At 31.5% G+C, this 19,309-nt stretch overlaps 1 protein-coding gene across 1 annotated transcript in view; it reads left to right on the top strand.

Annotated features, from left to right (window-relative positions):
* The window catches only part of LOC143061509 (uncharacterized), a 48,431-nt gene that overhangs the window by 18,233 nt on the left and 10,889 nt on the right, over positions 1–19,309 (top strand). The window contains exons 6-16 of the mRNA XM_076233754.1: positions 1,392–1,592; positions 2,297–2,431; positions 4,730–4,794; positions 5,468–5,610; positions 9,285–9,387; positions 10,700–10,845; positions 12,411–12,599; positions 13,226–13,295; positions 14,438–14,641; positions 15,462–15,626; positions 17,836–18,028. Of these exons, the coding sequence (XP_076089869.1) occupies positions 1,392–1,592; positions 2,297–2,431; positions 4,730–4,794; positions 5,468–5,610; positions 9,285–9,387; positions 10,700–10,845; positions 12,411–12,599; positions 13,226–13,295; positions 14,438–14,641; positions 15,462–15,626; positions 17,836–18,028 (1,614 nt within the window). The remainder of the gene's footprint in view (positions 1–1,391; positions 1,593–2,296; positions 2,432–4,729; positions 4,795–5,467; positions 5,611–9,284; positions 9,388–10,699; positions 10,846–12,410; positions 12,600–13,225; positions 13,296–14,437; positions 14,642–15,461; positions 15,627–17,835; positions 18,029–19,309) is intronic.

Raw genomic sequence — 19,309 nt, forward strand, 5'->3', positions numbered from 1 at the left:
GACCATATTTCTATTCCCTTAACACCTTTGAGGGGTTACTGTCTAGAAGTGGCGACCAAAATGACAGTTATGAATCTGGAAGATATCCATATATATGAATGTTTATGATAATATTTCCATGTTCAGTGCACCACTTAATCTGGGTCAAACTCATAGTAGGTATATAATTTTGAAGGTTTTATATTTTGAACAATACGGAAGAACGTACGGATTCACAGACCAGTAAATATAATGTTCCCATGCTATCATAAGTTGGTCATCAAACTAAAAAGATCATCTTACTTAACAAAAAATCAACTAGATAGTCCGTACATGTCCGTTTTTCATGCGTATTTGTATTAGAAAAAAACAATTTAAGAACATTGACATTATATTAAATCTACGTTTGTATGGGTTCTTCCTAGAATCCATGCATCATAATTATTAAAGACAAGATATAGACAAATTAACTGATTCAGTAAAGTGTAATCATATTTTTCCTGCAGATGCGTGCTCATCAATTCCATTTGATAAAAGTCTACGGAAAGGTGACACAGATGCATGTGATCTTAATTTTTACCTTCGACAAAAGTATCTTCAAAACAATTATAGAAGTATGCTAAAAAAAGAAGAAGAGGCAAGTCGTGTACACCTTTTACATGCCGGCGTGTTTGAGACTCTTTTCTTAATCTTATAACTTAATAATGAGAATATGATCTCGCTTCAGATTCCATTATTTTTTTTTGTTCAAACTTAATTTTGATTTATGAGATTTAAGAATTCATGCTTCGCTACCATTGCCTTAACCATTCAGCCAGTTACGCTACCAGTAATTAGTTTGAAACCCAATACCAGGGTTGACAGATCTATATCAAAATTTACTAATAATATACTAGTACTAGTAGTCATCACAGTGTGTAACTTGTATAAAATACTGTAACTTATGGGACAAACAATACCCGTAAAAATATCAAGTAGTGCCTTGCATGTCCTAAATGCTTCAATTAAATATATATATCCTACATGTACTTTTATTATTTCTGACTATTTCAAATTTGTCAACATGTTTATCCAGTCACTGGATTGACTGCTCCTAAGTAAGACGAAAAGAGAAAACACAACAACAATAAAAACCTAACGACACAAATTAAATAATTAGAAAACACAAAACAAAAATATTCTGTATCCCTGATTACCGATACCTTATGATGATACGCATTGTACTTTAATCAAATATCGCCATAGACAATTTAACCACGAAAATAGTGTATTTTAATTAATTTTCCGGGGGAACTTACTTTGATTTAATGCCACCAACTTTTGAATCAATTTGGAATAGCAAACTATATCAAGTTATACAATATATAACATGTATAATATCATCAAACTTATTGATTTTTTTTTTGTTTAAGCAAACACTACACAAGAAGGTATCCACACTATATACGCTTCACATACGAATGGTTCGTCGGAAAATGCAACTATTTTAAAACAATTTGAATCTTCCGAAATGACAGAAATCATGGTTAAACCAAATGCCGTTTTTAGATATTTGTTTTATAAACCTCCAGGTCAGGATCATGCAGTCGACGTATGCGAAATAGGAATTGTTGGTGAGTTTTTAAGGAACGCAAAAAAACACCCATAATATTACACTTTTTTTAATTCCTAAGAATAACTCTGACACACAAAAACAATTTATAAAGTCTTATAACCTATCACAAATGTTGTCATGTGGACATTAATAAATCAAGGTTATATGTATCCAATATTACCGTCATTCAGTATATGTGTTCTTTAAAACTTAAATTAAATTGAAATGTCTTTGTCCTTTCTGTTCGGTAGTTGAAATGAGTTTTGTAATGATATTAGTGCACAAAAAGTCCGTTATTAAATAAAACAATAATGAAGAAAATCTAGGAAGTAAGCAGTTTAATAGCTTGGTAATAGCACATTTAGGAAAATTGTTTGCTGACCATACTTTTTGTATCCGTCACACCTATTTCGATAAGGCTATGCAAGATTGTACTGTGTTTGACTTTTTAAGACATGATAAATTCAAGCTTACAAGTGTTTTCGTAAAATATGTAATCGTCTTTCCATTGTATGACAGATACAGAATCAACAAAGATATATACCAAAATGCCCCTTTTTATAAATATAAGAGATCCAGGTTTGATTGTCCAACATCAACACTTTTGATTGCTCCATTTTGATAACATCAAGACAGTGATATGATTAAATATTACAGTATAAACAATCGATGAAAAATGCGAAGAAATGGTTGAATAGAATAGTTTTTTTGTTTTGTTTTAAGGTTGTCCCCCTTCTCAATTTGGACCTCTATGCACTAACGTATGCCCAGTAAACTGTAGTGGACCATGTGACCTAACAACTGGATATTGTATATATGGATGTTTAAATGAATGGATTGGTGATACATGTGAACTTGGTATGGACAACTTATATTATTTATAGATAAAGTGACTAAACGAGTTAACAATGTAAACAAACACATACATTATATGTATTTTAACTACTATTTTGTCTTAAGTAAAACGTAAGCAAAGAAACTTAAGTTACTATGAATACAACACCATTCATGAAATCGGATTTTGATAAGGAATCGTCAAAATATAAATCAAAGAAGCTAAGTCAATGTAACTGTCTCATTAGCATGATTAGCTTAATGAAAACACCTGTACTGTTAACGTTGTATTGAAATTTGCTGTCATTGATATTCTAAAGATCATTTGAAATAAATAGCGACTCTTTCAAAATAGCAAATGATTTGGCCGTCACCCTCAATGCAGGAACAAACATGCAAGTAATTATAAGCTTGTGCAGTAAACTAGTAAAGTTTGACTGCCTCTATATTGGCATGGCGGGGAATGATTGCATACAAAGTTGCATGCCAAATTTGAGACGTCGCCCATTGGAATTTTTTGGAAATTATATCATTTGTTTTCCTTTTTGTTGATATTTTCAAAACAAATTATCAACATCTTTTGCCACTACTTTCATTATTCCATAAACGTTATAGATCATGGATACTAGACGGTTTTGTCGTGTAAGAAAACGACGGATGTCAGGATTGCCGTAAAAAAAATAGTTTTTCCTGCAAAGGTTAGCAGGATGTGCATACATTTCAACGACAACAATACAGTGTGATCTTCTTTCCTAATGCGTTCAGAATTTAAACGCACTGCATTCCATTTATAATGGGAAAATGAAAATCACTTTTTAGTCTATAGATAAACTTCAGCAATCAATTTTCGATTACAATAACAAAAATATAACTGCAACTGCAAGAAGCATGAATTAAATAAATAGTTATGGGGTATGAAAAGTTCATGTTATTTTTTAATTAATTAATATCACCAAATGACAGAGGGATTCTATGTTTCGTGATCGTGATACATGAACAAGTAACCCGAAAAAACGGATACACATAGATCAAAGTATGATTTCCAACACTGTCTGAATCAATAAGATCATGCAGAGGTTTATTTAGCGGGGCTTATGTTCATATGATAAATAGTATCACTCCAAATGCTGGCCTGCAAAAGAAAGGATTGTTTCTGCCTATAACCTTTTAAGAAAGATGGAAAAGTTAATAGTAAAACCCGAATTGGTTACAACACACGATAACTTTGAAAAGAAATATCATAGTCTGCCATTTAGAAAGTCGTCTCATTGGCATTCAAACCACATCTTCTTATATCTTGTTGCATGTGTCAAGTTTTCACACTTTCATCGATACAAGGATCGATTTTGAAGTTTAACTGTAATTTTTCTAATCAAATTCATGTCATCTGAGTATCAAACATCTATCAAGTGACATTAATTAACATATCAGATAATAATATCCTACAGTCATTAACGTATTAGGCGATGATATGGTATAGGTATAGATCGAGCTAGAAGTTATATGAAATGGAGGAATATATCTTTCTTTTTCAAAGCTCTAAATACTTTCCAGATTTGGCTATAAATAAGTCCTTTTTGGGTTGATGAGCTCTTCGACGTTTGAATAAAGATTCGGATGTTTAAATAGTTTGGTCTCGAATATTGATGAAGAAGTATTAGCTATCGAAATGTTCATGTGTTGCAGTAAAATTGCTACTGTGTAAAACTATAAAGGAATTTAAAACAGTAATTGATGAAACTCAAATTGTTGTTAAATACACTACAAACTGCTCAGAGTCTGAATTGACCAGTTTTTGTGCTCGACAAGTAAAATCAAGCACACATTTTACTCGACTAGTCTCGACATTGTCTCGACTGTACTTAACTGTACTTAAGTAAACTTGACTAGGTCTCAACTTTACTTAATTAGTCTGATGCAGTACTTGATGATCTTGGTGTAGTCTGAAATGGTCTTGACCAAGGCTCGACCTCATGAAATACATGTCTTACAAAAATATATTACGTACTATAAACATACAAACTGTTAAGTCTAAAAACAAATTGTTATATTTCAGCAGCTGTTTTTGTTGAATAGATGCAATTTTGGTACTGGGTGCAGTTTGGTTACTGTGACCTTATCTTCGATATTGAATTCGTGAACAGTATGAGTAGGTTATAATCTTCAACTCTGTACTTGTTTGGCTTTATAAATATTTTGATATGAGCGTCACTGATGAGTCTTATGTAGACAAAACGTGCGTCTGGCGTACTAAATTATAATCCTGGTACCTTTGATAACTATTATAACTAACAATTTGACTGTCAGTGATTTGTGTTTCAGATCCTAAATGTTTCAAACATGCTGCAAACAACTACGTCGCAACGTGTAAACCAGAAATCTATAAGGTACTAGCATTACATATAAAGAAAGTAAAGACAGAGAATTGATAAACTTTTTATCAAATTATGAATTGCATCATATAAACAATATGTAGATATCATGGCTCGACATTGATTAATCTATTCGTTTTTCTTTGTCATAGCATAGCAAACTATAAAAGACCCGACAGGTCAAACGTAATCAATTCAAACGAAGAAACTATTGATCTGATATATGCATGAAACAATAGCAAAGAAACACATTTTATATTCAGAGAAAAAAAAAGCTTCCTTGGCTTTCAAACATTTGGTTTTGAGCATTCCTCAAAAGTGCTTCGGCCGCAAGAAATTCATATTACGTGTTGTTTTCTTTTTTTACAGCACGAGGTCGATACCTCTGCTGGTAGACTCTCAGTCCCCAGAGGAATCATTAGCTCAGTAGTCAGTACTTCGGTACTGACATGATTGCTAACAATCCTTTCTAGAATTGTCCGTTTACAAAAACTCTTAAGAAAATTCTATATGGAAATTTCCTAAGCAAATGACAAATTCTACAGCTAAAACATGTAAAACACATGATTTTAACTGTCATATTCCTGACTTAGTACAGACATTTTCTTGTAGAAAATGATGGAACCTGGTTTTATTGCTAGCATAAACGTTTACTTTTCCCTTAATTTCAGAACTTTATCTCCTACAGGTTTATCCATTGAGTGGACCAGTTAATGGTGGCACATTGGTATCAATAACTGGACAATTTATTGGAAATGCTAATGATATTATTTTTGTTGACTTTGATGGAATACGATGTAAAAGCGTTATAGTCCAAAAACCACATACTAGGTAAAAATCAATAAATCTATATACTCAAATAAACTCGGCATAGATACTAGGATTGCAATTTTATATTTTCGCTAGACGCACGTTTCATCTCTCACCAGTGAAGCTCGATTAAAACAAAAGGTTAAAAAGGTCAAATAACGTACGAAGTTGAAGAATATTGAGGACCACTTATTCATAAATATTTTGCCGAATATAGCTAAATAGTTATCAAAGGTACCAGGATTATAATTTAGTACGCCAGACGGGCGTTTCGTCTACATAAGACTCATCAGTGACGCTCAAATCAAACATATTTATAAACCCAAACTAGTACAAAGTTGAAGAGCATTGAGGATCCAAAATTCCAAAAAGTTGTGCCAAATACGGCTAAGGTAATCTAAAATGAGCAATAGTACATGTGCTCTTTGTCGTCAGACAGTGTTGTAGTTTATTTATTCATCCTTGAAATTAAAAAAAAATACAGATGTTAAAATAAGTCCACACAATAACTGTTTTTGGTCTTATGAATACTCAGTAATGCTATGTCATGAAAATTTATGTTCTTGATTTTTTATCCATATGCTCAATGTTGTACAACAAGAATATCCAACGCTATACCACAGAAAATTAACGTTTAATTTTCTTGTTTTTATATCATTGATAATTTAGCCCTAGCTAAACATCATGTAAAAACTTTTATAGATTTGAACCATTGGTAAAAACGATATGGCCACCAAAATATGGCATGGGTCACATGATAATTTCGGTCGATTTTGAATGAAATATGAGTATGTATAGGGGTGTAAATGTTATTTTTAAAAAAAATTAAGCCTTAATTGATCAAAGTATAATTAATATTGATGAATCAGGCAATTTTGAGATGATTGATAACCTTTACTTTTAAGTTTGTGTTTCTAAATTTAAATCTTAGTCTGAATTAAGAAGTTGGGTCTAAGATGAAGGAACCAATTTATATGTTTGGAAGAAACATGACCACGAAATAACTTCTTTTCTTTTGATCTACACCTTACATCTTTGGCATTTGGATGTACATTTATCATCATGAAGTGGTGCCCCCTTACAATTTTGACCTGTATGTGACTTTGTACTTTGACCTCGAGGACGATAACTGACACTACATAAGTCCAAAAGTCTGAAAAGACCAATGTTTGTATTAATGTGCAGAGACAATTACATCGACATTCTCAAAAAATGACTTGTGTCTTAATTTTTCTTGACAATTTCTGATTAATATTAAATTTGAATGAAATATACGCGACAAATTCTCGACATTCTGAATATGGTCTTATAAATCTTCCCATTGGAATACTGTCTTAAAATTTCTCGATAGATTCTCGAAATTCTTAATTTTTCTCGGTATGGCTTGACATATTCTGAACATTTTGGATTGTGTCATAAATTTACTTAACAATTCTGAGTTTAATAAATCATGACCAATATACATGATATAACTTTATCTTAATTTCTCTTCATATACTATACTGTTGTTTCATGTTACACTTATAATAACAAAAACCTAAGTTGGTATCTTGATATAAAATAATTACAAATTTGGATACATACATATTTTTATAAATACAAATATGCATATGGCTATGATATTAAAAGTATTAACAGTGCAAATGTGGATATGTTGATATAAACTAATTTAAATAATTACGAATGTTGATTCGTAAATCTAATAAATAATTGCTACATGATTAAAACCAATCATACTGTAGACATATTATAAAAACTAAATAAAAATTATACTACATGGGGGTCATTCGGGATACTCCCAATTAGAGGCACCCAAATCCTTGATTCGTCTAAGTTCAGTTTAGCGATAATTACAATTAGTATATAACAGCAATAGAGAATGTGTGAAATGTGTCTATACACAATTCAGGCGACATTTATATTGTTGAGATAGTGTCAAGACATCTTTATTACCGTAAAAATGTGTCAAGATATATTCAAACAGCTTTAAGACTGTCAAGAATGTTCAGACATATTCAGACATTTTAAAGAACATGAAGAATGGTTACGTCCACTCTATTTTTGTGTTATATGTATTTCCATGTGTATCAATCTGATGAACTAAGCCTTTATCAACCAATTTTTATAGTTTGTTCTGTAAACTATAAAAATTGGTTGATAAAGGCCAACATCACTGTCCCTGGTTAGGGGAGGGTTGGGATCCCGCTAACATGTTAAACCGGTACCCGCCACGTTCTGTATGAATGTGCCTATCAGTGGATGGCGTTTGTTATATGTATTATGTTATATATTTGTTTTTCTTTCATTGTTTGTACATTAACTAAATCGTACACTCTTTTGAATTGTTTTAGATTTAGATTTCGGGGCCTTTTAAAATAGCTGACTATGCGGTATGTGCTTTGTTCATTGTTGGACGCAGTACTGTAACCTATAGTTGTTAATTTCTGTGTCATTTGGTCTATTGTGGAGAGTTGTTTCATTGGCACTCATGCCACGTCTTTTTTTTTTTTTATGTTTACTTCAAAATTGCATTCCCTCACTCGGAAGGATACACAAAAGCACAACAAAAGAAAACATTTTTCGCTATCCTATCGAAATTATAATTTGATAAAGCAAAACTCTCATGTTCTATTTTCATCATACATGTGTAATTTCAGTTTCAACCTTGGTTCTAAATTAAGAATTTACGTTCCCCAAAAATTGCAGACAGAATAAAAGACCCCCTGTTCATTTTCTACACCTGCCAGGATAAAGTGCGAAATAAATGTAAAAAATACATTGTTTGAAAATATGTATCTATAAATGGAGTAAAAGATTGAATAAATAACAATAGGTGTACATCTGCTCTTTGCAACTAAGTTATCATTCTGATCAGGATCTTTTAAGTTGTCACATGTAATTTTAAAACGCTGCAATGAAACAGACAATGAGTTAGAGTTATTTTTCTTAGTGTTTGTGTACTCTCTAAATCCCATTCATACTCCTCCCTATTTAACTGCTTGATATTTCCAAAAAAAAGTGACATATATAACATTGTTGGGTTGATGTTTAGACGAGTTGTATATACATAATGTACACAGCCATGTATCACCATCATTGATGGCGATCCGATGGATAAATCTGTTGTAGAGTTGTCACTAACGCAGACGTACTTATAAATATTATTATTTTCTGTGACTGTATCTTACATTAATTTGAAGGATCCGTTACTATAGATAGTTGAGCTGATCTGTAACAATAACATCTCCATGCCTTGTATATCATGTACTGTAGTACGCCGCTAGATTAAAACTGACGAGGTAAGGTAACACACGGCCACTGAAAGCTTTATTTTTGTAGAGCCCAGGTGGTCGTGTGGTCTAGCGGAACGGCTGCAGTGCAGGCGATTTGGTGTCACGATATCACAGTAGCATGAATTCCGGCGAAAAGCAAATTTAAGATCTAACATTGTTGGGTTGATGTTTAGACGAGTTGTATATATATATATAAATATATATATATATATTTATATAAAATAATAATGCCAGCTAAAGCTTTGTTGTTATAAAGAGACTAAAAGGCTAGTTTCATATAGTGCGAACGGTATAGATGGCTCTTTACCATACATATTGTGTTATTTTAGAGACAAAAAATCTATTTGAGTTTACACATTGACACACCTGTAAATTATTTACCTTGCATTTTTGTTTCAACAGTTTGACTTGTGTAACAGGGGAAAGCAACGCAACTGTGAAAACCATATATGTTTTAGTAAATGGTAATAAAAGCCAGTCTAGTAGCCTTTCCTTTAGCTATAAGGTATTTCAAAGAATGATATGGTGTTCTTTTACTAACAAGCGTTAAGAGTTGTTACAATAACTAAACTAATAATGAATACTATGGTAACTCTGCAGTTTTTCAAATTGTATCTGGTAAATAACCAAGAGAACGGAGATGTGTTTAACTTTTTAATTTGAAATCAAAAACGTCATGGCTAAAAAAGACAAAGACAAACAACAGTACACAAAGCACAACATAGAAATATAAAGACTGAGCTACATGAATTTCCCCAAACTGGGGTTATCTCGGGATTGCATTTACGACTGTAAGAACATATACAGATGCACAATTTGGATAACTTCTCTTAGTTTTTTTTAAATGGTTGATAAAAAATTATAAAAAAAAACCAAAGCAGTAAGTATATTTTAAAGGTATTAAATGTGATGCAATACTTCTTCAATCAAGACATTACCGAGTTTTTAAAACACTCAGAAAGCTTAAGTCGTCAGCATTTGAGTGTCGATAAATATCGTATTGCAAGTGATTTGGTGGTAAAATCTGTTGAAAATCAGAAACTTAAAATCTGGTGAAATATTTAAGACGATATTTCAATGTTCTTCAAACAGACGAGTTCCTGTATCATATATAAGCATGTTTATTCGACATGTTCGCTTTTTATTGTGATGACACATTTAAAAAAAAATGCATAGAATATCTGGAAATTGTGACGTCAAAACAAATGTTGACTAATACAGAAGGGAACAAACAAACCATATTATGAAAAATTATCAACCTAAAAATTAAGAAAAGCTAAAAATGATACAATTAAGAAAGAAATGCTTCATGACATGATCTATGCACACGAGAAGGTAAAACATTTGTCGATTTCTATACACCGAGCGTGAATGAGTTATAAGAATTAAACACCACAGATTATGCCATCAATGTTAAAATCGAGCAAAGAGTTTGTCATGATAGAATTATTCTATCTTATAATAGGAAAGCTTTTGTACTTCGAATTAGACCTATAAGACACGTTCGAAGGGCCTCCATTGGTGTTAAATCAGAAACGATCCAGAAAACCAACTGTTTCGCGGTTAAAAAAAAGGATTTGTAATATACTAACGTACTTTTGGAAATATTTCATTAAATTGAAACCAAGCAACTCTTTCAAAAATGTCCACTTTGGTACATTGTTCAAAAAACAATTTTGGTTCTATTGAAACAACTACGTGGCAATTTTACAAATCGATATAAAAGAGTCATATTAAAATGATATAGTAGAAAGATAAACAAGCTCATTTATGTTGTATTCTAATGTAACAAAATATGTCTTTGAACACTATTTTAGCATCCTACGATTTCAGACTTCACACCAAAGAACGGTATCAAATCTGGGAACACAACAGTGACAATAATAGGACAAAATATTAGTTTTGAAGGACAACATCGATACAACATTTCGTTTTATAACGAGAGGACTCGTGTAGAATGCAGGTATAGTTATATAAGTATTGACTTGTATACAATTTGATGAATAAATATATGCTTATAAACATTCTGATCCTCGTTGTATATGCTTTAGCAATAAGTATCATTTTCTAGATTTAGAAATATCAGTTTCATACTAAACTTTTCGACCAAAGATATTTGTATTTCGTCCCTGACAGTAAATTTTCAATAGTTGGACGATGATTTTCCTTTGGCATTTTTAATAGGGTGCATGTAGTCAAAGACGTAATCTATGGATAACTTGTTCAATATTAAAACAGGGATTTCGCTACCACAAATTAATGAAAAATTTTATTAAAATCTTTCATAGATGCAAACAGTTGATTGAACAGTGCGTCTGTACCTGTAGAATTCTAATTATAGGTTTTCAAAACATAACTTGGGAATGTTAAGAGTATACATATATCGGTAGCCTTAAATTCAATGGGTGACCGAAAGTGGAGGTTGGGATAGCACCGAATTTAAATACATGTTTAAACTCTTAGAAGTTCGGGGTATATTAATGTTGAAAATATGCTGCACAGCCCTATATTTTGACTTTAGAAAAATGGAAGTGCATATGAGCTTTCCTTTCTAGGATTTAACTTTTTTCAAATTTTCATAGTAGAGGTGGCAGTTTTATCCGTCAATAGAGTTACTTTGGGAAATTGCATTGTCTTGTTTACAGAAATGCAACTTAAACAAGATTTTACATCCTAATGTACGGTGATGTTGTGTATAAAGCTGGTAAATCTAGAAACGATTAATGTGAACTGATTTATCCTTTGAAGAAACTTAGTCTTAAAGGTATTAGTTTTAAACAGTAATAATTGTCATGCGTTTCTCGGACTGTTTATGACGTTTTAAAACTAAATACGTTTCATACTTACTGGTTGATACTTTAGTTAGAGAGAACATGTTTTATTTACTAGTTGTAATTGGCTTTGGACTAGCTTTGAACTGCAAGTAGTCCTATTTTAGTGATGTGTGTCTATTGTTTATAAGTTAGTAGATTTTGCGCAGTACCGAGCTTTTGAGTTTGGCTAATCGCCATAGATTTTACTTTTTTTTCTTATGTTATACTGTAACATCACTTCCTCAGATTAAGTGATACAATGAGCACTCCCAAATGTTGAATCCCCCATTTCGCATGAGCTTACCTGAAGTCAGTAGCCTGTAATAAAGTGGTTACCGTTGGTTCATTTCTGCCAGATTTGTTTTTGAAAACTGATGAGTCTGATGCAGACGAAATGCGTGTCTGGCGTAACATATTATAAGCCAGGTACCTTTGATAACAATTATCGTATTCACTAAGAATTGTTTCACTTCTTTCCCGACATGGCCTTCTATAAACGATCATGCCGTATAGGTTTAACTTACCGTTAATCGAAACACATCGATGCAATAGTAACCAATTGATCAACAAACCATCATTTCGTGCCACAAAAACAGCATAAACACTTTTTTGCTATGGTCATTGTGGTTCTCTTTCTGCTATACATATTTTGTTATCTCAACTTTTCCGAAAGCATGGACATTTATAAATGCGGAAGTGTTTTGTTTATTTTTAGGGTATTTCAAAATACATTTAGTTCAAATACCATCAAGTGCAAAACTGGAAAATCGGATGTTTCACAAAATATGAGTCAACTGCAAGTTGTGATTGATAACATGACAATTTTAATGCTTAACAGAACTTTTCAATATTTACCAGATCCAAAATTTACTCTATCAAATGAATCAAGGAAAGCACAACAGAGGTAAGAGTTCGTTAAATATTAAGAATTTGAAATGATTAAAAGTGCATTTCTTTCTTACCCTAATTTTGTAAACGTTGTGTGGCGTTTGCTGCTTTTTTCTAAACGCTACAAAAGTAGAAACAAATACATCGTTTAATCAGTGTTTACTGACACGGTTTCAACTCTCAATAATGCATGCACATGTTGTTGGTAAACAGACTTTTTACAAAGTTAACGTAGAAACAAATACATCTTTTAATCATCATCTTTTAAACTGTAGAAGCATTTTTAACGAGTGCATAGTTTGTCAAAGTATATGTAAACTTTGCAAACGTATGTTAGCAACAAATGATTAAAACATGTGCGCTTAGCCGTTTGCATCGTTTCTGTTAGAAAGAAATGCACTCTTAATCATGAAACTCATTTTACGTGAATGTATAGTATTGTGCATCTCATGCTTTATTGATTTTTTTTTAGACAGCAGTTTGATTGGTGTTTAAAAAGTTAAGATTTCAAATCGTCATATGTACAATGAGAGAAGAGAATGCAAAAGTAATTGTCATCATTTCAATATTCAAAATAACTATCGTAAAAACGTGCATAAGTTCTTTTATTGTTTCGATATTTCTTTTTCTGTTATTTTTTAGTGGAGGCGCAACATTTACAATTAGTGGTCAAGGTTTCAATAATGTAGGAGAGATAACTGTTGACAGAGTGGTGAGTAAATATAAACACAATGATCATCAACATTGTATAGTTCTGTTCTATATACAGCGTACCTTTCAAGCAAAGAATCAATAGAAGGACATTTTACGGTTCATTAAACAATATTTATTTAGTTCAATTGGTCCTTTAACAGAAGCATCTTTTAAATTTTCATACATGTAGTTAAATTTATGTTAACTTTCTGTTCTTGTGTCTGACATCTTTGCCAGAATTTATGATAGGTTTAATTACATATTAAAAAAATATATTATAGTGTGTTCATGCAGTTTTGTCACGATACCACTCGACTACGAAAACAATTCGTAACACAAAACATAAGTATTACTATCTCTTCTTCTGTCGTATCCTCAATATATTTCAAGATTAAAAAATGTTTTACGTACGTTTTTTCTCTCCATTTTTATTCAACAAATTTTTAACGTTGTGTTTTTAATTATTATTTTTATTTATTATTGTGTTTTACTATTTCACTTGGGGAACTATATCTGATCTGCAAGATTATAAAGTTCCTAGTTTCAAAATAGTTATCAAAGGTATCAGCCTATAATTATATACGCCAGACGCGCGTTTCGTCTTCATAAGACTCATCAGTTACGCTCAGATAAAAATAGTTTGAAAGCCAAACAAGAGTCTATACAATCGAATATATTTGACCTATTTAGAGAGACAAATATTGTTCAAATTTTAAATAAATCACGATTTCTTTATATAGTATGCACCTATGGTTCATAGCTAGAAATGTGACAAAAGCTACATTTAATAATGTCAACAAAAATGTAATCATTATAACGTTCATATAATTTATATAGTTACATGGAAAACCGAAAAACAGACTTCATTTATTATCTATGATTGTATTCGAAGACCTATTTACTTGATAGTATTAGTCATTTTTTTAAAAGCCCTATAAGAACCATTTGAATGTAAGAGTATATGTGAGATAAGGCTGGTATCAAGACAACATGAACTTTAACATAATGTGTCCTAGATATTTAAAATATGATATGTATATACGCAAGTGTGGTCCTGTGCCAAAATTGTTTTTAAAACAATTGATTTTTTTTATGAATAATAAGTTTTGAGCATTGACTAAAATTTTCAAAATTAAGTTGATTAAAATTCATGTTTAATAGGAAAAACCTTGCGATGTACCTGAAGACACTTCAGCTGTGTGCGAAACGCCTACAAAATTGGCAAATCAGTCTAACAGTCAAACTGTTTATGTTCGTTTTGATGGAGTGACTCTTCCGGTTACTATAGATTATGTTGATGATCCTACATTTGAAAAGTTTCAAGATGTATACGCGTACGACAAAGAGTCTTCAATTGAAATCAAGGTAAAGTTGTAGGTATGGGGTATAACTATGAAAACACATATTATGATTTTCTTTATTCATTAAAAAGTACGACATTTTACAAATCATTTTGATATTTTGAAATTTTTTCAAGTTGAAATATGTTTGAATGGTTGGTCCCAGATATTGAACGATTTGAAAAAGTAAAATAATTCATCAACAAGTATAGTTGGTTTTGTGAGATAATGAAGAGTGATGACCATTGGAGACTTTAAAGATTGTGACTGACAAGGTGTAAACAGGATTTACGAACCCAAAAACTGTATATATAATTAGAATGGAGAAAGATGATGGTAAATGGATAAAACATATTTCATTCTGCCAATGACACCAAGGCAAAAACAAATGGTCTTATTAATTATTATTTTGACTTCCAAATGTGGTGTCCAAACTAGTTTTGGCTATTACTACATTGCTTAATGAAGAAGATAATCTAATCCATGACTATAGCCTTATAATTGGGTACACAAGACCGAGTGTCTTTGTCCGCCTACGAAAGATTCGAAAAAAGATTAGTAATGTTCGAATCATAAAGGTAAAAATATGAAATAAAGTGCGATTTTTAAAAACATTGGCCACCTAAAACATTAATTTGGTGCGATTAATGTCACTAGAAATTATTTCAATGAAACCTTATTGGAAGGTTTCATATGCTAGTATATAAAGTCTTATTTAATGTCACAAAACCTCTTCTTCTGTTGGATTTCAATTTATACGGGATTCGTGTTTAAATCAAAACAATTTCATATCAAGAAACGTACTTATTTTTGTTATGCTATGTTTTCATGATGTGTCCTTATAGGGTAAAAATATTTTAAATGGAGCTAGATTTGACGATTACAACATACAAGTTGGTTTGGATGGAAAATGCCTCATCTCTGACATAACAATGGATTTTATTAAATGTGTTCCACCAAAAAACGTTCCTCGAACAAATAAGTCAGATGTAAATACAGTTCATGTTAAAGTAAGTATAAATGAAAATAGTCTTTTCAATGTTTGACAATTGTCTATATAAACTAAGAGACAGCAGTAGGAATCTACCTCTTCGGATCTCGTAGGTCAATTGTTCATGCAATATTTCTAGAAATAGTTTAGTAATCCATTACTTTTTTATGGCCCCGCAAGTCACGTTAAGTACCGTCAAATTTCGTTCGTTCATAAGATGTTGAGAAAACTCTATTAAGAATATGTTTTAATTCTAAAAAGACATTAATACAATAGTTTAAGTTATAGATACAATATGAATAAGCGTTGATTCATGAAAAACAAACCATTCGCCCTCCGGGCCAATGGTTTCTTTTTCAAGAATCAATGCGTATCCATTGTATCTGTATCACATAATCACCTCAAATTCCCCCGCAATAGAACATTTGCATAGGCATAATAAAGAGTTGTTTACAGAAGGTTTACAGAAAACAAGTTTGGCGAAGGGTCGCACCTCTTATTAAGAAGCTCCATATATGGCAAATGCAGAGTCTTTTATTCTCTTACTATAAATGTTGGTTTGCTAGATCCCGCTCTTAAAATTCTTGAGCCGCACTCGATTTTTAATACACTACTGTCATCTAAAATTTAACTCGGCTGCTTAAGCAATTATAATTGGATCTATTAACTGTGGAATGATTTCCTTGAAACTCTCAGAAAGATTCTTATGAAATTAAGTTCTACAGAATTTTAAATCAATATTAGAAATATTAAAACATTTTGATAAAACAAAAACAAAAATAACCCTTTGCAGTTCAATTTTTAATCTTGGATTCCAGATTTTTTTTTAAATATCAGAAATCTGGAGTCTCTTGTGTCTATATCAAGATAAGATGCCACATATATTACATATTTTTTGGACAGTTATTTAACCATACATGTAGTTTTTTGTTTAAAACGTCTCGTGAGATTATTGTCGATGGTTTCAACAATTATAGCTATGGTATAATTAACCAAACACTGCAAAACCATCCAAAGGAAATGAAATATCTATAACCTATTCTCCCATAAAATTCAATTTTGGACAATATGCATTGAAGTCAATAGTCAATACACCTCTAATACAAATGATGGCCATGTGCATCAGTGAAAAACAGTTTTCGGACTGTTCATCTCCTGGACTGTGTGTCATTATTAATGCCAAGACATTTGTTGAGGGCAGTGAATATAAGTTTTCAAAAGGAAGTACAGAATAAGCAGATTGTGAATTTTGAAATTTTTGTTTTGTTAACTTTTGAAAGCTTCAGTTAAATTAATAGAAATGTTATTGGGAATTTCACATGCATTTTGTATGTGAGTTACAGGAATAACCGTTATCACCTGCGACAGTATCAACGTCATTATCTGATTACTTGATGTGGGTGATTCTGTATCAGATGCTTAAAAGAAGTCATGGTCAACCAGAACATCGAATTTTACTACCTCTGCATATGAACTACGTTTCTCCCGATGATTATTGCTTGCAGAACGTTTTTCTGTGTTCCCTTGTCTGGACAAAACCTTTACGCTATAAATATGATAATTTGTAATGATATTATGAATTTTAAATGAAGTACCTGTATTTTTTTTTGGAAATTTGCTTTCGCTGTCACTAACCATGGGAAGATGGTGCCGACGATAAACATTACGTTAGATAGGTTAAAGGTTACTTGTTCGTCCAAACTTCGTTTATTTCCGTCGTACAATAAAATTAAAATAAACTACACAATTTACCAGACTTCATCTACAATTTCTTTTTACTTGTAAACAAATAAAAATTCATGTCGTATTTAACATCAAATGTATTCCGTTTTATTCCGTTTTTTCAAGATCGCGATTAAAACGAGAATCTGGCGGCCATTAAAAAAAAATTTCTAACAGTGACGAAACTTTTCAGATGGGTCGTGCAGAGAGAGTTATCGTTCTTTATTCCAAAACGATGCTTCTACCATAAGTGCCCGCTAAATCTGTTTGTCTTTTTCTTTTTTAGCCATGGCGTTGTCAGTTTGTTTTCGATCTATGAGTTTTAATGTCCCTCTGGTATCTTTCGCCCTCTTTTATTTTTATGTCAATAGGAAAAGTTTCTTCAGTTGAGATCCGTAGTTTAAAACATACTTCCAAATGTGTTTGTTTTTGTACTTTGTAGGAATCAAAATTATAAAAGACAAAACCACTATGTAACTAAATTATTATCTTTTCTAATACTAAAGGTGGTAGTTGGTAAGATCACAGCGTACATCGGTGACTTACAGTATAAAGAAGACGACAATCAGTTTTCTCTTATTATTGGACTTTTAACTGGCGGGTTGGTGACATCTATTATTATTGGTTTTACAGCTGTATTTATTTCAAGGAGGAGTAAGAAAAGATTTATGGTAAAATGCAAAATGGAAATGACCAAAGGTACGAAATTGTGAATAAATTTTTGACCAAAATGGGGAAAATAAAACTACGTATTTTAGCTATGCATGTGTCGAACAGATGATACGAATATTGATGGATGTCTTCAAGTGAACAACTGGACAATTGGACAATGGGCTTACAATCATGGCTTATTGTCATTTCACCAGAACTATCAAGTCAGGAATATGACAGTTATTTTCCATTTATGTGATGTGTTTTAGATTTTTACATTTGTTAAAGGACTTTCTGTTATAAATATTCCTTGAATTTCGATATTTTCGTTACTTTTTGTAACAAGAAAACTCCCAATTTGTCTTCGTACAAATGCATTGGTTAAAAATATTCAGCTAAAGCTAAATGAGTAGTTATGAAAACGATATGAAAATCTTATTAATTTATTAAAGTGATTATGTGTTTTGAACCATTTAGAAATACAAATACAAATATTGATATACCTCTGTTATTTCAAAGTAATATCTCTGTCTTTTTTATAGATTTTTATCATAATTACTTTTTATATCTCAAAACTCCTGTCATCTCATTTATTTCTGTCAGCCCGACAATTGTTTTACTCATTCACGTGTTTCAGTAAAGCAACATTCGCAACACTAAGTTAAAAGAATTATTGCTGAAGCACTTCTTTTTAAAAATAAATTCAAAATTTAATAAACATTGCCAAACAAGAAGTGTACAAAAAAATCAAAGTAACGAAAATACTGAACTCCAAGGATAATTCAAAACGGAAAGTCCCTTATCAAATAGCGAAATCAAAAGCTCAAACACATCAAACGAAATTTACAATGAAAAAAGTAAAATCACAAAAATACTGAACTTAGAGGAAGATCAATTGGGAAAGTCCATAATCACATGGCAAAATCAAATAACAAAACGCATCAAAAACGAGTGGACAAAAACTGTCATATTCCTGACTTGGTACAGGCATTTTCAAATATAGAAAATGGTGGATTAAACCTGGTTCTATAGCGCTAACCCTCTCACTTTAATGACAGTCTCATCAATTTCCGATATTTTTACATTGATGCGTTAAATAAATAGACACAATAAATATAATAGTCAAAATATGGGTACATCAGTCATCATTGTTTAACAATTTTAAAAGGAACCACCGTCATATTACTGACTTGGAACAGTCATTTCCTAATATAAGACAAATGGGGAATTTAATATGGTTTTATAGCTAGCAACACCTCTCACTTGTATGACAGTCGCATAAAATTCTTTTATATTGATAAGATTGTGTGAACAAAACAAACAGACATA

The sequence above is a fragment of the Mytilus galloprovincialis genome, chromosome 1, assembly GCF_965363235.1.
Source record: "Mytilus galloprovincialis chromosome 1, xbMytGall1.hap1.1, whole genome shotgun sequence".
NCBI classification, from domain to species: domain Eukaryota; kingdom Metazoa; phylum Mollusca; class Bivalvia; order Mytilida; family Mytilidae; genus Mytilus; species Mytilus galloprovincialis.